General features: G+C 41.3%; 1 protein-coding gene across 1 annotated transcript; it reads right to left on the minus strand.

Annotated features, from left to right (window-relative positions):
- On the minus strand, nucleotides 1–26258 carry LOC133251866 (olfactory receptor-like protein OLF4). Its single transcript, XM_061424622.1, has 4 exons — nucleotides 26142–26258; nucleotides 23470–23981; nucleotides 10926–10937; nucleotides 1–943 (listed from the first exon to the last, which is right to left on the minus strand). The coding sequence occupies exons 1-4, from the start codon at nucleotides 26256–26258 to the stop codon at nucleotides 1–3; spliced, it is 1584 nt and encodes a 527-aa protein (XP_061280606.1).

Consider the following 26258-nt stretch of genomic DNA (forward strand, 5'->3'; position numbering starts at 1 on the left):
TCAGCTTAGGACAACTGGTGTTTTAATCATTGTCCTCCTAAAGAATGCTTTCAGAGCAGTCTTTATGTCCTTGTTCCTCAGACTGTAGATGAAGGGGTTCAGCATGGGTGTGACCACAGTGTACATCACCGAGGCCGTTGCACTTGAATGTGAGCTTTGGGTAGCAGCAGAGCTAAGGTATACTCCTAAGCACGTACAATAAAATAAAGAGACAACTGAGAGATGAGATGCACAAGTGGAAAATGCTTTATACTTCCCCTGAGCTGATGAGATTTCACATATGGTGGAAACTATCCTAGAGTAAGAGTAAAGGATACCAGCTAAGGGAGCACCTCCCAGCAGGACAGTAGCAAAATACATCACCATGTCATTAAGAAAAGTGTCAGAACAGGCAAGTTGGACCAACTGTTTCAGTTCACAGAAATAGTGAGGGATTATCACCTCTCTGCTGAAGGACAAACTCAACACCATTAAAGTTTGCAAGAAGGAATGTAGGACATTGATGACCCAGGAAACAAGAACCAGCAGTCCACAGAGCTGGGCACTCATGATGACCTTGTAGTACAGGGGGTGGCAGATGGCTACAAATCGGTCAAAAGCCATCACTGTTAGGAGGAAGTCATCCAACCCTAAAAAAAATGTGAAAAAATACACCTGGGTGATGCAACCTTCATAGGTGATAACTTTGTTCTGGGTCTGGATGTTCCACAGCATCTTTGGGATGGTCGTGGAGGTGAAACAGATGTCTACAAAGGACAGGTTGGAGAGGAAGAAGTACATGGGGTTGTGCAGGTGGGAGTCTGAGCTGACGGCCAGGATGATGAGCAGGTTTCCAAACACAGTAATCAGGTACATGGAGAGGAAAAGCCCAAATATGATGGGCTGCAGGTCTGTTTCCTCTGAGAATCCCAGAAGAAGAAAACCTGAAACATTTGTTAGGTTCCTTGGTATCATGTGGTGGAGGTGACCTAAAGGAAAGGGGAAAATATCATGTCTAATTTTCACAAAAAAAGACATTGCTCACATCATTGAAAAACTATTATTTATATTTTGCCTAATTGTATTTAAATATATTTGCTTAACTAAGTTCTGCTTTGTTCATGGATTTGCTCCCCTTTAGGGAATTTCTGTGTCATCTGGAACTGACAAGGTTGTCCCACTTGCTGCTTCTTTCCCGGGATGTCATCTATTCCACATAAGAAATACTTTCATTCATTTGGGGATTATGAACTGAGTGATGATCATGTTCCAGGTGATGTCTTGGCAATGAGTATAGGGTTCTAAACAACAAAATCTCTAAGAATCCAGTCACAAAGTAAACATAAGTCTTATATGTGTGTGGGTATGTGTGTGCTCAGGGGCTTCTTTCCCACTCCATGCACTGTAGCCCTCCAGGCTCTTCTGCCCATGAGGTTTTCCAGGCAAGAACATTGGAGTGGGTTGCCATGTCTTCCTCAGGGATCTTCCCCACCCAAACATAGAACCCCGGTCTTCTGAGTTTCCTGCATTGCAGGCGGGTTCTTTACTGCTGAGCCACCAGAGAAGTCCATATATATGTGAATATATATTGAATATGTATATATATAGCTTATAAGTTAACTTTTGAATGTTGACTGTTGCTATGAAGAAACCTGAAAGGTTTTATGGAAAGAGCAGAGAAGGCATGCTGTTTTTTAGATTCAAGGATGAAAGAGTAGGAGCCATAAACATATCAGGTGAAGTGTATGCTTGACAGGGAGGATAGCCAGTGCAAATGCACTGAGGAAAGTGCTTGTTTAAAGTGTTCAAGTTTAAGAGAAAAAAGGAAACCAATGTAGGGAGGGCATAGGGCAAGAGGGAATGAGGAGAGATGGTGTCAGAGGACACTGAGGAACAAGGTGACTTCCCTGGTGGTGCTGAAACTTCAAATCATAAGACTTTCATCCACTGCATGTAACTAGTACTTTATGAAATTATTGCAGGGATGTCCAATGTGTTTAAATGGATCACTTTTGTTGACCTTGCTGTGCCCAGCTGCTTCAGGCATGTCTGACTCTTTATGACCCCGAGGACTACACCCCGCCAGGCTCCTGTGCCCATGGGATTCTCCAGTCAAGAATACTGGAGTGGGTTCCCATGCCCTCCTTCAGGTGATCTTCCCAACCCAGGGATTGGCCCCAGGTCTCCTGAATGCAGGCAGATTCTTGGAGTCACCTTGGAATACATGAACTCAGTACCACCGCTGTGAGGACTTCTCATACTCCACCAGGCACCACACACACACACAGGCACACACACACATGCGTGCACACACAAACACATACACACAGGCACACACATGCGCACACACACACACACAGGCACACACACACACACACACACAGTAGACACTGGCCATCTAAGCTATGTTACTTCTATGTTTTTCACCCCTCATCCCTAGCTACCTTGATTAAGTTAGAGTTTGATACAACTCCCATTGATAAGATCAGGTTATATAAAGTGGTATCCAAAAATTCCAGTTTGTAAGTATTCTTGGTACCAATATACTTGGAATTTAATTTTGGTATGGCCATTTTACACTTGTATTAAAGATCATTAAGAAGTAGTTGAATGTGAACCTATGGTTGCCAGGGGGAAAGATGAGGGGAAGGGACAGTTAGAGAGTTTGGGATGGACATGAACACAGTGCTATATTTAAAGTGGATAACCAACAAGGTCCTGCTGCATAACACAGGGAACTCTGCTCCATGTTGTCTCAGTCTGGATGGAAGGGGAGTTTAGGGGAGAATGGATACACGTATAAGTATGGCTGAGTCCCTTTGCTGTTCATCTGAAACTATCACAACATTGTTAATTGGCTTTACTCCAATATAAAATAAAAAACTTGTTCAATGTATGTACATCTCTCTCTCTCTCTCTCTCTCTATATATATATATATATATATATATATATATATATATATATATATATATTTATCTTGTCTCAAAACTTGAATTTTAAAGTATATGTGTACATCAGGAGACAAAGAGGGATTGGGGAGGGGGTAGAAAGAGAGAGAGCAATGGACACAAGAGGGAATAAAGACCTAAAAAACTCAAATGTCTCCTGAGAGACTGTGGTAAAGAGGTTTCTTCGGTCCTGGTGACATTTCATGTGCTGTTTTGTTTGTTTGTTTGTTTGTTTGTTTGTTTTAATTTATTTTTTCCTGGATATCCAGGAAAAATAATAACAAATCAAAAATATTTATTCAAATGATAAAATAGTGATATCTTTATGATTTGAAATATTTGAAGATTGGATAGCCCAACAGAAAGTGGGCAAAAGGACTGAGCCAACATTTCACAAATGGATATATAGAAAGCATAATGAAATATGGATTGAATATTGACCTTCTTTAATATCAGGCAGAAATACTTATTTTTCTGGGGTTGCTTAATACCTATTTGACTAATTGGTTTTATAGGTCTGACAGTAGACAAGGCAAGACTCTCCCTTTTCCCAAAGAGTGACATCATCTCTTTGTTATGCTTGGGTTTTGATCACTTTTCCCATAAGTCCTGTGGGCACACTCTAGTCCTACTTCTGCTTTTCATCCAACAACTAATGATCTGTATGGTCCATCCATATAAAACCTACCCACAGTGTAACAATTTTACTCTTATCACTGAGTAATGTTCTTTGTATTAGTCATCTGAGGACATTGAATTATATACACAAGTGTGTGACTAGATGTGCACTTGTACCAAAAGTAATTTAGAAAAATGAAAAGCTAGGAAGTAAAAATATGACAAAGAGAATGAAACCAGGTTAAATAGTATGATTCTGAAGCAAGTGTAATCAGAAAAATTAAATGAAGTATTGAAAATTAATTGAGCAGTAGATATAACAGTAATGATTCATGACATTGATATGAATTAATTACATTGACAGTGACCTACAAATAAGAATAATATGATATATTACATTCATAGAATGTTTTGGTATATAATCTCCCTTCCACTCACCCACCAATCTAACTAAAATATTCTTAAAATTTTTGGTCAAGAATATGCCCCAAAAGTCAATTGAAAAGCAATCATTTGTTTAAAAAAAGTATTTGAAAGTCTATTTACTATAGACAGAGTGACATGTAATATATGGGTATAAAATAATAACAAGGAAATCAAAATGGTGACCACATACTCAAAGTTTTGCTCTAATCTAGTATATGACTTGAGAAAGCAACACAGAATCTCTTTCATATCATTCTCCTGTGGAAAATATATTTGTCAGTTTGAGGCTGAGTGCTTCTGAACTAAGAGTCCTCTATAACTTCTCTGGCAGGAAATGTAAAGAAAATTTTACAACATTTTAAGGAAAAAATTGAAGATAGCAATAAATATTCAAAATACAGGTATTCTTTAATTCAGGGTTCCCCAGAGTTGGCACAATTGACATTCTAGACCAGATCATTATTTGAGGTGAGGGTCTGTCCTGTGCATTGTGGGATGTTTACAGCATCCCTGACATTTATCGAGCCCTCAATATGTCACAGTCATAAAAGACTCTGGACATTGGTAGATGTACCCTGGGGGACGAAGTCATCCACAGTTAGAGCCAGAATTTGAACTTCACTTTCTTATATTTTTGTAGTATTGATATACTAGAAATGCATAAAACATAATATAAATGATTGCTAGATTTGACCACACAAAATTTATATAGACTCACAATTCCTCTCAAATACATTTGTACCTAATAAAATAACTAAATGGCAAACAACCAGTTGGTGAGAAAAAAAAAATCCCCACCATAAAAGTCATAAAAGAATGTCTTAAATTCATTCTGCATCACTCCAAAGCTAATACCCGATATATTTAGGACTTCCCAGGTGGCACTAGTAGTAAAGAACCTCCCTGCCAATGCAGCAAATGTGAGAGATGCAGATTCGATCCCTGGGTCGGGAAGATCCCTTGGAGGAGGAAATGGCAACCCACTCCAGTATTCTTGCCTGGAAAATCCCATGGGCTGAGGAGCCTGGTGGTCTGAAATCCATAGGATTGCAAAGAGTTGAACAAAACCGAACCAACTTAGAAAGCACACATGCACAATATTTTTCACCCCAATTATTTAATAAAATATTGGGCATAAGTTCTACTTTTACTCAAACACTTTATGCCTCTCATCCATCTTCTCTTTGGGCTTCCATTCCATTCCACTGAACATTGTCATTGAATTCAATGTCCACTTGTCTTTCTAGCATCATAAAATATATTGATATTTTAATCAACCAAGCAAACAGCCATAGTGGTCTCTGGACTCTGAGTTAGGATGAGTTGTTTCTAATGTACATTTTTTGGATTTCTTTTTATCTGAACATTTTTAGCAGTATCTTTTGAGGTCTCAGACTCACCTGCATGGGACTATGAACAGAGGGCTCCTTATGGAAGTCTGAATCCCTTCTGGGTGGATGATGATGGAGACTGAAGCTCTGTCTTCAGCTGAGAGAGCAGGAAGGAGGGGGTAAAGCACTGCTTCTTTACTCAGACTTAGGACTCCAAATGCAACAGTTAGTCTACTCCACGCCCAGGCTGTACAAGCTCAGGGATGCAGCAGAGGAGACATTTACAATGCTTTACATGTGCTCATTAGGTACATTTCCCTCTTGATAAATGACCTACAGGCACATGAATTCCCTGTGGGACTTAGTCTGGACAAAAAGTTTTGTTTTGTTTTGTTTTGTTTTTCCTGTTCATTCTCTGTTCCCAGGAGACCAGGTTATAAGCCAGGCAAATTCAGTTTTTATTAATTCTTCTCCATTATCTCTAATCCTACCAGAGTCTAAACTCCCAGCATCTTATCCCAACCCCAACTTTGAGATTTCTCCAATAAGTGAGACTGAGGTAACTGTCTTGAATCGTTCTCTTTGCTGGTCAGTGCATTGACATTTTGTAAGGACACAGCCCATAATATTCTTATCAAAATTTTATTTCCCTTTTTATAAGAGGGACTACTTTGTTTATGTAATCCAAAACATTGGGCAGTGCCCTCTTTGGTTTCTCATGTATATGTGTGTGTGTGTTTGTGTGTTTGTGCTCAGTCGCTCAGTGTGTGTGCTCTTTGAGAACCCACAAACTGTAACTCACCGGGCTTCTCTGACCATGGAATTTTCCAGGCAAGAATATTGGAGTGGGTTGCCATTCCCTAGTCTAAGTGATCTTCCAACCCAGGGATCAAATTCATGTCTCTTGTGTCTGCTGCATTGGCAGGCAGATTCTTCACCATTGCACCACCTGGGAAGCTCAGTTAAAACCATTAAGAATTCCATATTTATATCTGAAGTAAATAGTTGTAATTTATCCCCTCATTATAAAATATTTTAACCCATCTTATCACATTGTATGGATTGTCTGTCTAAATTTAGAGAAGCTTATTCTGTGAAGTATCAATAGCATGCTCAAAATTCTCCAAGCCAGGCTTCAGCAATATGTGAACTGTGAACATCCTGATGTTCAAGCTGGTTTTAGAAAAGGCAGAGGAACCAGAGATCAAATTGTCAGCATCTGCTGGATCATGGAAAAAGCAAGAGAGTTCCAGAAAAGCATCTATTTCTGCTTTATTGACTATGCTAAAGCCTTTGACTGTGTGGATCACAATAAACTGTGGAAAATTCTTCAAGAGATGGGAATACCAGACCACCTGATCTGCCTCTTGAGAAATTTGTATGCAGGTCAGGAAGCAACAGTTAGAACTGGACATGGAACAACAGACTGGTTCCAAATAGTAAAAGGAGTTCGTCAAGGCTGTATATTGACACCCTGTTTATTTAACTTATATGCAGAGTACATCATGAGAAACCCTGGACTGGAAGAAGCACAAGCTGGAATCAAGATTGCTGGGAGAAATATCAATAACCTCAGGTATGCAGATGACACCACCCTTATGGCAGAAAGTGAAGAGGAGCTAAAAATCCTCTTGATGAAAGTGAAAGTGGAGAGTGAAAAGTTGGCTTAAAGCTCAACATTCAGAAAATGAAGATCTTGGCATCCGGTCCCATCACTTCATGGGAAATAGATGGGGAAACAGTGAAAACAGTCTCAGACTTTATTTTTCTGGGCTCCAAAATCACTGCAGATGGTGACTGCAGCCATGAAATTAAAAGACGCTTACTCCTCGGAAGAAAAGTTTTACCAACCTAAATAGCATATTCAAAAGCAGAGACATTAGTTTGCCAACAAAGGTCCATCTTGTCAAGGCTATGGTTTTTCCTGTGGTCATGTATGGATGTGAGCCTTGGACTGTGAAGAAGGCTGAGCACGGAAGAATTGATGCTTTTGAACTGTGGTGTTGGAGAAGACTCTTGAGAGTCCCTTGGACTCCAAGGAGATCCAACCAGTCCATTGTGAAGGAGATCAGCCCTGGGATTTCTTTGGATGGAATGATGCTAAAGCTGAAACTCCAGTACTTTGGCCACCTCATGCGAAGAGTTGACTCATTGGAAAAGACTCTGATGCTGGGAGGGATTGGGGGCAAGAGGAGAAGGGGACGACAGAGGATGAGATGGCTGGATGGCATCACTGACTCGATGGACGTGAGTCTCAGTGAACTCCGGGAGTTGGTGATGGACAGGGAGGCCTGGCGTGCTGCGATTCATGGGGTCACAAAGAGTCAGACACGACTGAGCGACTGAATTGAACTGAACTGAACTGAAGTTTCTTCATGGCAGATTCTTTGAACTCAAATGGTAGTTTCTTCATGGCAGATACTTTGAGTTCATATGGTAAAGAATCTGCCTGCAATGTGGGAGACTTTGGTTTGATCCCTGAGTTGGGAAGATCCCCTGGAGCAGGGAATAGTATTCTTGACTAGAGAATTCCATGGACAGTGGAGCCTGGTGGGCTACAGTCCATGGGGTCACAAAGAGTCAGCCATGACTGAGCAACTAACACCAGAATGCAATATCCTGTGCTTTGAGGCTTTGTTTCTGGGGAATTATTTTCTTTCTGTGGTAGCGTTACTTTACTTCTTTCTAGTGTGTGATGAGTTGTTCCTGTACTGGAGCATTTGAAGTAGGGAACTTGTTGTTCAGTCCCTAAGTCATGTCCAGCTGTTTGCAACCACATGAACTGCAGCATTCCAGGCTTCCCCATCCTTAGCTGTCTCCCAGAGTTTGCTCCAACTCATGTCTATGGAGTCAGTGATGCCATCCGATCATCTCATCTTCTTTCATTCCCTTCACCTCTTGCCCTCAATCTTTCCCAGCATCACTATCTTTCACATGGAGTTGGGAAAGACTGACTTCACATCACATGGTAAGTATTGGAGCTTCAGCTTCGGTACCAGTCCTTCCAATGAATATTCAGGACAGATTTTCTTTAGGATGGACTGGTTGAATCTCCTTGCAGTCCAAGGGACTCTCAAGAGTTTTCTCCAGCACCACAATTCAAAAGCATCTATTCTTTCATGCTTAATCTTCTTTATTATGGTCCATCTCTCATATCTGTACATCAGATCAGATCAGATCAGTTGCTCAGTCGTGTCCGACTCTTTGCGACTCCATAAATCGCAGTACACCAGGCCTCCCTGAGCATCACCAACTCCCGGAGTTCACCCAGACTCATGTCCATCGAGTCAGTGATGCCATCCAGCCATCTCATCCTCTGTCGTCCCCTTCTCCTCCTGCCCCCAACCCCTCCCAGCATCAGAGTCTTTTCCAATGAGTCAACTCTTCGCATGAGGTGGCCAAAGTACTGGACTTTCAGCTTTAGCATCATTCCTTCCAAAGAAATCCCAGGGCTGATCTCCTTCACAATGGACTGGTTGGATCTCCTTGCAGTCCAAAGGACTTTCAAGAGTCTTCTCCAACACCACAGTTCAAAAGCATCAGTTCTTCGGCTCTCAGCCTTCTTCACAGTCCAACTCTCACATCCATACACGACCACAGGAAAAACCATAGCCTTGACTAGATGAACCTTTGTTGGCAAAGTAATGTTTCTGCTTTTGAATATGCTATCTAGGTTGGTCATAACTTTCCTTCCAAGGAGTAAGAGTCTTTTAATTTCATGGCTGCTTTCACCATCTGTAGTGATTTTGGAGCCCAGAAAAATAAAGTCTGACACTGTTTTTTTTTTTTTTTTTCTTATTTTTTTTCTTATTTTTTTTTAAATTTTCAACTTTTAATTAATTTCAAATATACACATGCTCCCCATCCTGAACCCTCCTCCCTCCCAAGCTCCCCATACCATCCCCCTGGGCCTTCCCAGCGCACCAGCCCCAAGCATCCAGCATCGTGCACTGAACCTGGACTGGCATCTCGTTTCATACATGACATTTCACATGTTTCCACTGTTTCCCCATCTATTTCCCATGAAGTGGTGGGACCGAATGCCATACATAACTACTGCAAAAATGATAGCTTTGGCTATATGGACCTTTGTTGGCAAAGTGATGTCTCTTCTTTCTAATACACTGTCTAGGTCTGTCATAGCTTTTCTTCCAAGGAGCAAGGGTCTTTTAATTTCATGGCTGCACTCAATATCCACAATGATTTTGGAGTCCAAGAAAATAAATTATGTCATTGTTTCTACTTTTCCCACATTTATTAGCCATGAAGTTGAGAGGGTAACAGGTAGGAAGGCTAGGTGCCCCCAAGTGAAGGAAATAAACTGCAAGTGGCAGATTTTTTTCCCCTTCTCTATACAAAATTAAAAGGAGGTTTCTTTTTTTTAATTTAAATTTATTTATTTTAATTGTAGGCTAATTACTTTACAATATTGTATTGGTTTTGCCATACATCTTTGTTGTTATGATGACACCTGGTTCCCCCTAAACTTAACTTTTCTCAAACCTTTAGCTAACCAATGAATTTTTCTTATGGAAATGTTTTTCTTAAGCTATGTTAATGAACTATGTATTTGCCTTGGAATCTGCCTTTCTTCTAAAAGGTTCAGCCTAAGACTCAAACCTTGAACAGAAAATGGCCCAACAAACCAGTATGTCTTACTCATGGAAATGTTCTCCTAATCTATGCTCATGAAGCTATTTATTTAATTGGAAATCCACCTTTCTTTAAGATTCATGTCAATTGTTTTATGGTGGGGATAATTCACCTTGTGCCAATGTTACCTTAAAATGCATGCTATAGGAGAGGGGCCTGGCGGAACTCTTTCAGTTTTGAGGTGATTCTTTATTTGACTAGCAACTTGTTAACAGATATATAACTACTACTACTACTACTACTACTACTAAGTCGCTTCAGTCGTGTCCGACTCTGTGTGACCCCATGGACTGCAGCCTATCAGGCTTCTCCGTCCATGGGATTCTCCAGACAAGAACACTGGAGTGGGTTTCCATTTCCTTCTCCAATGCATGAAAGTGGAAAGTGAAAGTGAAGTCGCTCAGTCATGTCCAACTCCCAGCAACCCCATGGACTGCAGCCTACCAGGCTCCTCCATCCATAGGATTTTCTGGGCAACAGTACTGGAGTGGGGTGCCACTGCCTTCTCCCAGGTATATACCTCCTTGCTAAAAAAATAGCAAGAGGGGCATTCTTTCTGTCCCTTTCTGATATCTATATCAGAAACTTCCTCTGTCTCTTTAATATTTTAATAAAACTTTATTACACGAAAGCTTTGAGTGATCAAGCCTCGTCTTTAGCCCCAGATCAAAATCTTCTCCTCTGGAGGTCACAAATCCCGGTGTAGCTCATGGCTCGCAGCCAGGCCTTTCAAAGTGATGGGACTGGATGCCATGATCTTAGTTTTTTGAATGTTGAGTTTTAAGTCAGCTTTTTCACTCTCCTCTTTCATCCTAATCAAGAAATTCTTTAGTTCCTCTTCACTTTCTTCCATTAGAGTGGCATCATCTGCATATCTGAGGTCGTTGATAACACCAATACAGTATACTAACACATATATATGGAATTTAGAAAGATGGTGACAATAAACCCTGCAATCTTGATTCCAGCTTGGGATTCATCCTGCCCAGCATTTCATGTAATGTACTTTGCATATAAATAACCACAGTGACAATGTAGAGCCTTAAAGTACTCCTGTCCCAATTTTGAACGAGTCAGTTGTTCCATGTAATATTCTCACTGTTGCTTCTTGACCTGCATATAGGTTTCTCAGGAGACAGGTATGGTTGTCTGATTTTCTCATCTCTGAGAATTGTCCAGTTTATTGTGATCTACACAGTCAAAGGCTTTATCATAGTCAATGAAACAGAAGAAGATACTTTTCTAGAATTCCTTTGATTTTTCTATGATTCAGCAGTTGTTGGCAACCTGATCTCTGGTTCCTCTGCCTTTTCTAAATCCAGCTTTTACCTTTCCCTGGTTCAGAATCAGTTAAAAGCAGATGAATGGATAAGAAAGCTGTGGTATATATACACAATGGAGTATTACTCAGCCATTAAAAAGAATACACTTGAATCAGTTCTAATGAGGTGGATGAAACTGGAGCCTATTATACAGAGTGAAGTAAACCAGAAAGAAAAACACCAATACAGTATACTAACACATATATATGGAATTTAGAAAGACGGTAACAATAACCCTGTATATGAGACAGCAAAAGAGACACTGATGTATAGAACAGTCTTTTGGACTCTGTGGGAGAGGGAGAGGGTGGGATGATTTGGGAGAATGGCATTGAAATACATATAATATCATATATGGAATGAGTCACCAGTCCAGGTTCAATGCATGATACTGGATGCTTGGGGCTGGTGCACTGGGATGACCCAGAGGGATGGTATGGGGAGGGAGGAGGGAGGAGGGTTCAGGATGGGGAACACATGTATACCTGTGGCGGATTCATTTCGATATTTGGCAAAACCAATACAATATTGTAAAGTTTAAAAATAAAATTAAATTAAAAAAAAAAAAAACAAAACAAAAGAAGGTCAACCATAAAAATTTGAGGTTTTACTTTCATTGTCCAGTAGGTGACAGTATAGCAATTACAAATTTCTTCTGCCTGAACTGCCTTTGTTTTTTGTTCTGCTCGTTCCACCTTCCATCGCCTCTATCAGAGGTGTCATCCTGAGACTTAGTTATTGTTTCTGGTGTCTCTTAGACTGTTGTTACCTTGCTGCTGACAGTGTGGCTGGCTTGTTGCCTGGTACTCTGGGTGGGTAGATTTTCTGATGCACCTGGGAACTCCTGGGACATATGATGTCATAAGGTTAGAGTGATGGTAGGTGGTGGAGCTGGGGTTATAAGGGTGCTATGGCATGTTCCTGGTGGCTCAGATGGTAAAAAATGCATCTGCAGTGCAGGAGACTCAGGTTTGATCCCTAGGTAGGGAAGATCCCCTGGAGAAGGAAGTGGCTACTCACTCCAGTATTCTTGTCTGGAGAATTCCATGGAAAGAGGAGCCTGGTGGCTATAGTCTATCTTGTCACAAAGAGTCAAACAGACTGAAGTGACTTAGCATGCACACACATGACATGTTCAGTGTGGTAAGATTCAACAACCTCAGTCACTGTAGGTGTGGAACTAGGAGGAAGAGTCATGGAACCCTAGGTGACTATGGGGACAGGATCCCATGCCTCATGGCCACCTGTACTGACACACCTAATTAGAGATGACATAGGAAGCTCCCTACAGTGCATGAAATCCATGCACAAAATACTGAAATTAATTTCTTTATGGTAAAATATAAATGATAGCATTTCAACAATGCAGTAATGCCAATTTGTGTGAAAATTAGTCATGTTATTTTCCCCTTTTCTCATAGTCTACACCACCACATGGCACCAAGGAACCTAACAGCAGTTTCTTAATTTCTTCTTATGGGATTTTCAGGGAATCAGAACTGCAGACCCTCTTATTTGTTATTTTTCTCTCCATGCACCTGATCAGTGTGTTTGGAAACCTACTCATTATCATTGCTGTCCAGTCAGACCTCTTCCTCTCCAACCTGTCCTTTGTAGACATCTGTTTCACCTCCACCACCATCCCAAAGATGCTGTGGAGCATCCAGAGACAGAGCAAAGTTATCATCTATGAAGGCTGTGCATCCACGTTCATTTTTTCTTACTTTTTTGCTGGACTGGATATCTTTCTCCTGACAGTGATGGCTTTTAATCGATATGCGGTCATCTGTCACCCCTGCACTACATGGTCATCATGAACCCCCGGCTCTGTGGACTGCTGGTGCTGGTGTCCTGGGTCATCAATGTCCTGCATTCCTTGTTAGAAAACTTAATGGTGTTGTGACTAACCTTCTGTAACGTCTTAGAAATCTCACACTTTTTCTGTGAACTCAGTCAGATGATCCAACTTGCCAGTTCTGCCACCTTTATCAATAACGTGGTGATGTAATCTGTAGCTCTGTTTCTGGCTGATGGTTCCTTCATGTGTATCCTTTACTCTTATTCTAAGGAAGTTTCCTTCATACACAGAATCTCATCAGGTCAGGGGAACAATAAAGCATTTTTACCTGTGCATCTCATCTCTCAGTTGTCTCCTTATTTTATTGTACAGGCTTAAGATGTATCTTAGCTCTGCTGCTACTCACAGCTCAAACTCAAGTGCAACAGCCTCAGTGATGTACATTGTGGTCACACTTATGCTGAACCCCTTCATCTACAGCCTGAGAAATAAAAACTTAAAGAGGGGTCTAAACATGTTCTTTGGAAAGGTAAGTATAAAGGGTCCAGTTGTCCTAGGGCTTAAGGAGTACCTGTGATAGCAAAGCTCAAATTCTTAGCCAAATATTGCCAATGTTTTGTCAGACTGTGAAGATAGAACGTATCTCTTCTATTTTTCTTGGAATTTATATTTTGATTTTAACCTCTTTATATAATTTAGATAACTCACTCTTTTTTTTTAACTTAAATTTACTCTCTTAAGTTTTGTTATACCTATGAGTGCCAAGTTGTTGTTTTTTGTTTTTGTTTTTCCTTCTAATTTCCCTTTGTGTGTTAATCACACAGTCGTGACTGACTCTGAGGCTCCCTAGACTGTAGCCCATCATGCTCCTCTGTCCATGGGATTCTCCCAGCAAGAACACTGGGGTCAGTTGCTATTTCCTTCTCCAGGGGATCTTCCTGACCCAGGGATCAAACCTGCATTGTCAGACAGATTCTTTACCACAGGGAAAGCCAACCTGAGGAAGTATACTAATAAGTTTTTCTGCCTTGTTATGTAATTATTATAAAGGAAATGCCCAAACATTCTGTTTCTTTACTTCTGAAGGCCATGCAGAAAAGGGATGCTGTGAGAAAAGAAATGAAAACTGCAAAAATACTTGTATAGTCCAAAGAATACATTGAAGGGTAAGGGGTCTATGTATATGTGTGCATTCAGTTCAGTTCAGTTCAGTTCAGTCGCTCAGTTGTGTCTGACTCTTTGGGACCCCATGAATTGCAGCACGCCAGGCCTCCCTGTCCATCGCCAACTCCCGGAGTTCACTCAGACACATCCATCGAGTCAGTGATGCCATCCAGCCATCTCATCCTCTGTTGTCCCCTTTTCCTCCTGCCCCCAATCCCTCCCAGCATCAGAGTCTTTTCCAATTATCTGTATATATTTTATTTTAAAAAGCACACTCACACACAAACATGTACATACACACAGACCCATATATATTCCCATTTATTATATTGAGAATAACCTTTACAGAAAATGGAGAGTAATAAAATGAAAATAATGAATATCTTTATTAATATGGACTTTAAGTAATGTAGAAATCTAGATAATAACATTTGAAATAGAATATGAAGATTGGGATACATGTCTCTTTCAATTCTGGTTTCTTCAGTGTGTATGCCCAGCAGGATGCTTGGAGCTGGTGCACTGGGATGACCCAGAGGGATGGTATGGGGAGGGAGGTGGGAGAGGGGTTCAGGATTGGGAACACGTGTACACCCGTGGCAGATTCGTGTTGATATATGGCAAAACCAATACAATATTGTAAAGTAAAAAAAAAAAAAAAAGAATATGAGACCTTATCTTTGATGTGAATTACTTTTCCTGTCTTAACCTCTCAAAATAAAACTGCATTTACATTTATGTATCCAGTGTGTGCACACAGGAGAAGCCAATGGCACCCCACTCCAGTACTTTTGCCTGGAAAATCCCATGGACAGAGCGGCCTGGTGGGCTGCCATCTATGGTGTTGCATGGAGTCGCACACGACTGAGCGACTTCACTTTCACTTTTCACTTTCATGCACTGGAGAAGGAAATGGCAACCCACTCCAGTGTTCTTGCCTAGAGAATCCCAGGGACGGGGAGCCTGGTGGGCTGCCGTCTATGGTGTCGCACAGAGTCGGACACGACTTTCACTTTTCACTTTCATGCACTGGAGAAGGAAATGGCAACCCACTCCAATGTTCTTGCCTAGAGAATCCCAGGGGCAGGGGAGCCTGGTGGGCTGCCTTCTATGGGGTCACACAGTGTCGGACACAACTGAAGTGACTTAGCAGCAGCAGCAACCAGTGTGTGCACACCGGCTTAGTCATGTCCTACTCTTTGTGACCCCAAGGACTGTAGCCTGCCAGGCTTCTCTGTCCATGAAATTCTACAGGCAAGAGTATTGGAATGGGTTGCCATTTTCTCTTCTAGGGGATCTTTCCAACCCAGAGATTGAACCCAAGTCTCCTGTGTCTTCTGCATTGACAGGTGGATTCTTTACCACTGTGCCACCTGGGAAGCCCATCAATGAACCAGGTGCTTGGAGTGGATAAGTCCCAATATGGGGGCTGCATTCCTGGTGCCTCTGAAAATTCCAGAAGTCATTCTGAAATTCGGGTAACTTCTGGTTCCATGTGGTACAAGTGACTGCCAATAAAGTGTTTTAAAGATTAATATTCACACAAGCTCATGTTCAGTTCAGTTCAGTTCAGTTGCTCAGTCGTGTCTGACTCTTTGCGACCCCATGAATTGCAGCACGCCAGGCCTCCCTGTCCATCACCAACTCCCGGAGTTCACTGAGACTCACGTCCATCGAGTCAGTGATGCCATCCAGCCATCTCATCCTCTGTCGTCCCCTTCTCCTACTGCCCCCAATCTTCCCAGCATCAGAGTCTTTTCCAATGAGTCAACTCTTCGCATGAGGTGGCCAAAGTACTGGACTTTCAGCTTTAGCATCATTCCTTCCAAAGAAATCCCAGGGCTGATCTCCTTCACAATGGACTGGTTGGATCTCCTTGGAGTCCAAGGGACTCTCAAGAGTCTTCTCCAACACCACAGTTCAAAAGCATCAATTCTTTGACTCTCAGCCTTCTTCACAATCCAACTCTCACATCCATACATGACCACAGGAAAAACCATAGCCTTGACTAGATGAACATTTGTTGGCAAAGTAATGTCTCTGCTTTTGAATATGCTATCTAGGTTGCTCATAACTTTCCTTCCAAGGAGTAAGCGTCTTTTAATTTCATGGATGCAGTCACCATCTGCAGTGATTTTGAAGCCCAGAAAAATAAAGTCTGACACTGTTTCCACTGTTTCCCCATCTATTTCCCATGAAGTGATGGGACCAGATGCCATATTCTTCGTTTTCTGAATGTTGAGCTTTAAGCCAACTTTTTCACTCTCCACTTTCACTTTCATCAAGAGGCTTTTGAGTTCCTCTTCACTTTCTGCCATAAGGGTGGTATCATCTGCATATCTGAGGTTATTGATATTTCTCTCAGCAATCTTGATTCCAGTTTGTGTTTCTTCCAGTCCAGCGTTTCTCATGATGTACTCTGCATATAAGTCAAAATAAACGGTGACAATATACAGCCTTGACATACTCCTTTTCCTATTTGGAACCAGTCTGTTGTTCCATGTCCAGTTCTAACTGTTGCTTCCTGACCTGCATAAGGATTTCTCAAAAGGCAGGTCAGGTGGTCTGGTATTTCCATCTCTTTCAGAATTTTCCACAGTTTATTGTGATCCACACAGTCAAAGGCTTTGGCATAGTCAATAAAGCAGAAATAGATGTTTGTCTGGAACTCTCCTGCTTTTTCCATGATCCAGCGGATGTTTGCAATTTGGTCTCTGGTTCCTCTGCCTTTTCTAAAGCCAGCTTGAACATCAGGAAGTTCACGGTTCATGTATTGCTGAAGCCTGGCTTGGAGAATTTTGAGCATTACTTTACTAGCGTGTGAGATGAGTGCAATTGTGTGGTAGTTTGAGCATTCTTTGGCATTGCCTTTCTTTGGGATTGGAATGAAAACTGACCTTTTCCAGTCACTGTCATATAATTTTAAAGCAGAGAAGTTTCTTTTTTTAATATAAATTTATTTATTTCAATTGGAGGCTAATTACTTTACAATATTGTATTGGTTTTGCCATATATCAACTTGAATCTGCCATGGGTGTACACGTGTTCCCCATCCTACACCCCCTCTCCCACCTCCCTCCCCATACCATCCCTCTGGGTCATCCCAGTGCACCAGCCCCAAGCATCCTGTATCATGCATCAAACCTGGACTGGCAATTCATTTCATATATATTATACATGTTTCAATGTCATTCTCCCAAATCATCCCACCCTCTCCCTCTCCCACAGAGTCCAAAATACTGTTCTATACATCTGTGTCTCTTTTGCTGTCTCATATACAGGGTTGTCATTACCATCTTTCTAAATTCCATATATATGCATTAGTACACTGTATTGGTGTTTTTCTTTCTGGCTTTCTTCACTCTGTATAATAGGCTCCAGTTTCATCCACCTCATTAGAACTAATTCAAATATATTCTTTTTAATGGCTGAGTAATACTCCATTTTGTATATGTACCACATAACCTTCTTATCCATTCATCTGCTGATGGACGTCTAGTTTACTTCCATGTTCTGGCTATTATAAACAGTGAAAGCAGAGAAGTTTCATTTTAGTATTTTCTTTATGAATCAGTGCCAAATGGCAACCCACTCCAGTATCTTGCCTGGAGAATCCCAGGGACAGAGGAGCCTGGTGGGCTGCCATCTATGGGGTCGCACAGAGTCGGACACGACTGAAGCAACTTAGCAGCAGCAGCCCCTTTAGGATATTCTATTTCCATTTCTTGCCAGGAATTCCTTTATTAGTCTCAGGATCTTTTTCAAGCATAATTTATACCATTTTTATTAAAAATATCTTTCATTTAATTGAGGAATATATATTGAGTATCGGATATTTTTCAGGCACTACCCAGGCAAGGAGTATTGGATACCGAGGAAAAAACATCTATACAATCCAGTAACAGAGAAAGAATACAAACAAATAAAATAATGATATAATAGGTCAGATGGTGACAAGTGTGATGAAGAAAACAGAAGCAGGTATAAAAGAAAGAGTGAAGAGCAGCCACTATTTTTTATTGGGTGTTCTGGCAGGACTGCAGTCAAGATTATGTTTCATAAGAGACTTTAAGGAAGAGACAGCAGGGGGAATGAACTCATCTGGGGAAGTGTATGACTGGCAGAGGGCATGGCCCCTGCAAAAGTCCTGAGGAAGCTGCCTGTTTCAATCAGTCAAGTATAGGAAAGGAAGGCAGTGTCTGGTAGGGGAATGAGAAAGATGGAGGGTGATGAGAGATGATGTCAGAGAATGTTGAGCAACAAGGTGACCTCCCTGATGAAGTAATTTCAAGTCACAGGTGTCCCTCCTCCACACCATGTACCTTTACACCTTATTAATCTGGTTGCAAAGACATCCCATGAATTGTTACCATGTTGGTTGAGTTCTGGTCTCTGTATTATTAAGGGTCATCTTGAAAATATAAGCCCAGTTACTTCTGCACAGAAAAGAAACAGTCATTGTTTTCCTTGTTTGATTTTTTCTGTGTTTTGTTTTCAAGCAGTTTATTAAATTTCTTTAAGAGGATTATTATATATATTTAGTTAGACAGTTTACAGAGCTCTATTTCTTTAGGGGCATTCATAGGAGCTGTATTAGTTTTCTTGCAGTCTGTGTGTGTTCAGTCATGTCTGACTTTTTGCAACCCCATAAACTGTCGCATGCCAGGCTCCTCTGCCCATGGAATTTTCCAGGCAGGAATATTGGAGTGGTTTCCCATTTCCTACCCAGTGGTCTTTTGGATACAGGCATGAACCCATGTCTCCTGTGTTTCTTGACTTGGCAGGTAGATTCTTTACCACAGCGCCACCTGGGAAGTCCTCTAAGTGGTTTCTTATTTTCCTTGAGTACTTGTGATCCTCACAGCCTTGCATCAGTGTGCATTTAAAGAAGTTGGTATCTCTTCCTGTCTTGGCATAGAAAGTCCTTCACCAGACAGTCTGTCATGGGCCAGATGATTATGTCTTTTGGTCAGCTTCCTTCTGGAGTCCTAAAATGGGCAGGTCTTATGTCTGGGCAGGTGATTGATAAGGTCTGATGCTTGGGGCCCTGGGGATAGACCTTGACTTTGGGTTTGGAGAGGTTGATGAGGCATCAGGGAACACTGGAATGGGCCTGGCAGTTGGGCTGCAAGAGCTGGCCTCATGCTGGGGTAGACTGAAAGCTCTGGTTAAACAGGAGTCATGCTGACTTGGTGCTTAGATGAGCTTGGAGCCTAAGGTCTCAACAATCATATGGTATCCTATTCTCAGGACCGGCCTACAGCTTGGGTCAATGCAGGATGTCCTCAGGTGTGGGGGCATGGAACATTGTTCTACTGGAGCCTCAGGCTGGGGAAGTCTGCCTGGAACCTGAGGCTGCAGGGGGTGGCCTGGTGTATGGGTTACAATGAGGTCAGACAAACACTTCAGCTTCTTTCTGTCATGGTGAGGGTGTCTGTCTAAAATGCTTTGTTGCCCACTTGTGGAAAAGTTGTAATGAGGATAACAGAAAAATGTCTTTACTAATTTTTTCTCTTATTAATGTACTATAATCAACAGCCTAGAATCCTGACACTTACAAAGGTACTGTTGTATACAGACAGTTATTCAAATTGATGTTTCTAGTGGTGGAAGAGGAGACGGCGATGGCATCCCCTCCAGTACTCTTGCCTGGAAAGTCCCACAGGCAGAGGAGACTGGTAGGCTGCAGTCCATGGGGTCATGAAGAGTCGGACATGACTAAGCGACTTCACTTTCACCTTCACTTTCCTGCATCGGAGAAGGAAATGGCAACCCACTCCAGTGTTCTTGCCTGGAGAATCCCAGGGACAGGGGAGCCTGGTGAGCTGCCGTCTATGGGGTCGCACAGAGTCGCACATGACTGAAGTGACTTAGCAGCAGCAGCAGTGTTGGAAGAATGCTAGAAATCCTTATATACCTCATATCGAGAAAGGCATGGCAACCCACTCCAGTATTCTTGCCTGGAGAATCCCATGGACAGAAGAGATTAGTGGGCTACAGTCCATGGAGTTACAAAGAGTCAGACATGACTGAATGACTAGCACACACACACACAGACACACACACACACCATCATATACCATTTTACTGACATTCAGTTCAGTTCAGTCGCTCAGTCGTGTCCAACTCTTTGCGACCCCAAGAATCGTAGCAAGCCAGGCCTCCCTGTCCATCACCAACTCCCAGAGTTCACTCAGACTCACATCCATCGAGTCAGTGATGCCATCCAGCCATCTCATCCTCTGTTGTCCCCTCCCCGTCCTGCCCCCCAATCCCTCCCAGCATCAGAGTCTTTTCCAATGAGTCAACTCTTCACATGAGGTGACTCAGAGAAAGTATTTCTCGTCCATCTATCACCTGTACTTTTAAAATATATGTTGCTTAATGTATATCATTATATTCTAATAGGGTTTCCCAGGTGGTACTAGTGGTAAACAGATCCAGTGCTAATTCAGAAGCTTCAGGAGATGTGAGTTCGATCCTTAGGTTGGGAAGATACCCTGGAGGAGGACACGGCCACCCACTCCAGTATTCTTGCCAGGATAATCCCATGGACAGAGGAGCCTGACGGGGTCACAATGAGTTGGACACAACTGAGCATACAGCATGATACTCTAATAAATTAGTTAACAGGAAAAAATTAAATTTGAGGTATTAATTAAAAATTAATAAGTCAGATAATATTTAGAGTGAAGTATGGAATATAGGTCTTCTAACTGGGAAGAAAGCAAAGTGCTATATATGGATATAGGAATTGTGACATTAGGTAAAGGGATTCACATTTCAGAAACTCATTTTTTCTGTAAATGGGTAAACTGGATATAGACAAGGAATGAGCTGACCATAAATATGTTCAAGACAAAAGAACACAAGAAACACAGTTTCATGGATGAGCCTTAGAAACACAATGAAGAGACTTCTAGCTGAATAAAAACTCATCAAGTGGCAAACAGGGCTCAGGACCACTCCCTATCATACTGTCTCATTCAATAATAAAGTCATTATGACAAGTTATTTTATTTTATGTTGGCTTGTTATGCTGCAATAACTGATACAATAACCCAAAGGCACAGAACTGAAGGCAATGAGAATAATCTACCTTATCTTATTTTTGACATTTATTCTGATATCTGAAGATAGCATTTCTGATTGTATCATTATTTATGATACAAATCTCTGCCTGCAATTCCTGGGTCTAGAAGAGCCGCTGGAGAAGGGATATTCTACCCACTCCAGTATTCCTGGGCTTCCCTTGTGGCTCAGCTGGTGAAGAATTTCCCTGCAATGCGGGAGACCTGGATCCAATCCCTGGGTCGGGAAGATCCCCTGGAGAAGGGAAAGGCTACCTACTCCAGTATTCTGGCCTAGAGAATTCCATGGACTGTATGGTCCATGGGGTCGCAAAGGGTTGGACACGACTGAGAGACTTTCACTTTCACAAGTAACAGTAGTAAAAAATGACTACACTGATATCCTTTCCAGCTACCTAGGAGAACTTGGAAGGACATGCAGGTTGGTGTAGAAACTCGGCTGACCCTGAATCACATGACTAAGAAGATTCACATTGTCTTGGGAATCATTTATGATAATAAAGATTGAAGAAATGTCCCTGTATAGGAGATATATAATAGATGATTGTGGTTATTCACTGTCCCTCTAGTGTTCATAATGAAATTTAGAAAAGGATGAGTTATTTTACTTAGAGCAATAGAAAGAATCATGTTTGTATGCATCACTGGAAGATTTCAAGAAAAACAACAACAACAATAGTAATTCAATGAAAAACCTTAAAACATACCTCCCAAAAGGTCACACCAAAGAATAAACCCCCCTTAAACAAGTGATATATATCTTACTTCAAAAAGTAAGTGTATATTTTGAAAAATAAATATTATGCAGAGTGATACAAAGTATAAGTTAAAGCTTGCTTCATCATATTCAAGGTCATATGAATCCAATGGTTTATTCAAATATTCGTTTTCATGGAGACATCACTAGGAGACATGTATTTGGTAGACAAAGTTAGGGGCTAGTGTTTGCACTGCGCATACAGGGTGTATAAGAAAAAGAATACTCACAACAGTATTTTTGCTGGGTATTAATTAATTGAAATTAATGAATGAAAACAAATGATTAGCTAAACCCACTATATGTTGCTGCTGCTAAGTCACTACAGTCGTGTCTGACTCTGTGCAATGCCATAGACAGCAGCCCACCAGGCTCCTACGTCCCTGGGATTCTCCAGGCAAGAACACTGGAGCACTATATGTTAAATCTATATAATTATGAAAAACAACTGTTATTGATACACAAGCAGTTGTGCTTATATGGTGAAAAATGGTGGTCTCAGATTTTCCTCTCCTATAAACTTATATAAATGACCTTGTTTTCTCAAATGTGTTCTTCTTTACCCCCATAGGTTTAGTACAGCCTATAGTTATGCTTTTAGGAAAACTAATGGAAGATTACATAGGATTAAATATGACATTTGAGAAAAAAATACTGAGAAATGCATATTGTCCCACGAGACAAATGAGATTCTTCAAATATTTAATATTCGAGGTTGGGACTAAATTTGGAAGACAAAAAAAGGGGAAAGTGTTCAATATCAGAGAGAGAATAAAGCAAAATAATGGTAGTTAAAGTTTTTTAGATAAATGGAAGCCAAAGAAATAAAAATTCCAGAAATAAATAGAGCAAGTTCTAGTTTCAAAATGTGATTCAAATAATCACAATTTATGGCTTTGAAGTTGTGAATTAACAGCAGTTCTTCAACATCAAGTCAATTATCTCTTTTATAGTTTCCTTTGTAAATAATATTTTCAGAGCTCCTTTTATGTCATTATTCCTGAGACTGTAGATGAAAGGGTTCAGCATGGGTGTGACCACGGTGTACATCACCGAGGTGATTACACTTGACTGTGAGCTGTGGGTATCAGCAGAAGCAATGAACACTCCTAGGACTGAAGAGTAAAATAAGGAGACAACTGAGAGGTGAGATGCACAGGTGGAAAATGCTTTATACTTCCCCTGAGCTGATGGGATTCCACATACAGAGGAGACTATCTGAGAGTAAGAGTAAAGAATACACACGGAGGAACCAACAACGATCAGCACTCCTGCAAAATACATCACCATGTCACAGATGGAGGTGTCAGAACAGGCAAGTAGGACAACCTGACTGGTTTCACAGAAAAAGTGAGGGATTTCATTGTTTGTACAGAAGGACAGCTGCATCACCATTAAGCTCTGTAGCAAGGAATACAGGAAACTCATAATAAAAGATGACAGAACCAGGAGACCACAGAGCCGGGGTTTCATGATGACCATGTAGTGCAGAGGGTGACAGATGGCCACATACCGGTCATAGGCCATCACAGTCAGGAGGAAGTCATCCAGTCCCCCAAACAGTAAGAAAAGATACATCTGGATGATGCAACCTTCATAGGTTATGACTTTGCTGTGAGTCTGGATGTTCCACAGCATCTTTGGGATGGTGGTGGTGGTGAAGCAGATGTCTGCAAAGGACAAGTTGGAGAGGAAGAAATACATGGGGGTGTGCAGGTGGGAGTCTGAGCTGACAGCCAAGATGACGAGCAGGTTTCCAAACACAGTGATCAGGTACATGGAGAGGAAAAGCCCGAATATGAGAGGCTGCAGTTCTAGTTCCTTTGATAATCCCAGAAGAAGAAATCCTGAAACCTGTGTGCTATTACTGGTTCCATAAGGTAGATATAATGACTAGAAAAGAAAAAAATAATATGACTAATTTTCATACAAATGGGCATACCTAGCTAGGTGAAATACTACAATTATATATATATATATATATATATATATATATATATAGAGAGAGAGAGAGAGAGAGAGAGAGAGAGAGAGATCTATATCTAGATTTATGTAGAGACAGAGAGACAGTAACTCACTCCAGTATTTTTGCCTGAAAAATCCCATGGACAGAAGAGTCTGGTGGGCTGCAGTCCAAAGGGTTTCAGAAGAATCAGACACAATTGAGCAACTAAGCGCAATCACACTCACACACACACACACACATAGAGTTTGAATCTCATCCCTTTAAAGGATTCTTCATGGCTTCTTGTCTCAGCTTTGTCCTACAAAAGTCCTACAATGTAATCATGAATGAGGAAAGAATATTAGCAAATACATTTCATGCCAGGTGGTGGCAGCTGCTATGAAGTGTTCACCCAGATGGTTACGAATTTTGCCTGCAATGCAGGAGACCTGGGTTCAATCCCTGGCTTGGGAAGCTCCCGTGGAGAAGGGAATGGCTACCCACTCCAGTATTCTTGCCTGGAGAAGCCCATGGACAGAGAAGCCTGGCAGGCTACAGTCCATTGGGTAGCAAAGAATTGGACATGATGGAGTGACTAACATTTTTACTTTCATAAGAGAGAGGGCTGTTATTTTTTATTGGGAATTCAGGAATCCTATAAACAAAATGATATTTAAAAAGATACTTCAGGGAGGACACAGCTGGTGACAAGAGGTTATCAGGGTGGCATGTGTGTCCTTAAGGGAAAAGAACCTGTGAAAAAATCTGAGGGTCTTTTTTTCCCCAGATATACAAGTTTCAAACTTAAGCCATTGTTTGGGGGAATGTAAGAAGGAGGTTCCCTTGGACTGCAAGGAGATCCAACCTGTCCATTCTAAAGGAGATCAGCCCTGGGTGTTCTTTGGATGGAATGATGCTGAAGCTGAAACTCCAGTACTTTGGCCACCTCATGCGAAGAGTTGACTCATTGGAAAAGACTCTGATGCTGAGAGGGATTGGGGGCAGGAGGAGAAGGGGATGACAGAGGATGAGATGGCTGGATGGCATCACTGACTTGATGGACATGAGTTTGAGTGAACTCCGGGAGTTGGTGATGATGGACAGGGAGGCCTGGTGTGCTGCGATTCATGGGGTCTCAAAGAGTCAGACACAACTGAGCAACTGAACTGAAGAAGGAGGTGATGAAGGGTTGTATTAGAGGATGCTGAAGAATAAAGTGGCTTCCCTGATATTGTTAAAACTTCAAGACACGGGGAGTCTCTTGCCCATGTGTTCTTTGCACTCTGTGTATCCCCTGGATACACAGATTAACTAATAAAGCAGAAAAAATATGTAAATGATAAAAGAGATATCACTATGATATCAAGTCACTTTATCAATTCAACATCCCATTATAAAAATAAGCAATGGGAATAAATCCACAATTTAGAAAAGGAAATGCATAATATACAATAGTGGGAGATTTTTAAGGTGAAATGGTAAAAGAAACTTCTAAACTATATTAATAAATTTTGATTAATTTATTAATTTAAATTAATAAAATTAAAAACTTGGCACTGCATCTTGGATCTACCACATATTAGCTGTTTGAATTTCAAGAGGCAACTGAACCATTCAAAAAGTTTACATCTTTTCCCAAATAGTGGGAATAGGAGTATTTATCCTCCTGAAAGTGTTAGTCACTCAGTCGTGTCTGACTCTTTGTAACCCCATGGACTGTAGCTTGCCAGGCTCCTCTGTTCATGGAATTCTCCAGGCAAGTATATGGAATGGGTTGTCATTCCCTTCTCCAGGGGATCTTCCCAACCCAGGGACTGAACCCAGTTATCTCACATCACAGGCAGATTCTTTCCCATATGAGCCATGAGGGAAGCCCCTATTCTCCTAAGGAGATGGTTGACAATCTATGTAAAAAGATTAGCATGAACACTGGGCTTGGGTCCCTGTGTTATATAGCAGCTCCCCATTACCTCTCTTGACAGTTTATATAGATCAATGCTAGCAAACTCTGGGCTCTGGGTTTGCTCTCAGGTGATCTCAGGTACACATGCATGGATTTGATCTTCTTGGACCCTTTCCTGCAGTAACTCCTGGACTTGCCAACTCACCTGGTTGGGAACTCTGAGAGGAAGATCACTGCGAGAAGGTCCAAACTCCTCCTGGATGGTTAATAGTGGAAACTGAAGCTCTGGCCCCACAAAAGACAGTGTAAAAGAGGCTTGCAT

The sequence above is a fragment of the Bos javanicus genome, chromosome 7, assembly GCF_032452875.1.
Source record: "Bos javanicus breed banteng chromosome 7, ARS-OSU_banteng_1.0, whole genome shotgun sequence".
In the NCBI taxonomy this organism is placed as follows: domain Eukaryota; kingdom Metazoa; phylum Chordata; class Mammalia; order Artiodactyla; family Bovidae; genus Bos; species Bos javanicus.

Coding starts and splice junctions, on each gene's coding strand:
- LOC133251866 (XM_061424622.1), bottom strand. CDS start 26,258: ATGCAAGCCTCTTTTACACTGTCTTTTGTGGGGCCAGAGCTTCAGTTT. Junction 23,982..26,141: donor CTCTCAGAGTTCCCAACCAG/GTGAGTTGGCAA, acceptor TTTCTTTTCTAG/TCATTATATCTACCTTATGG.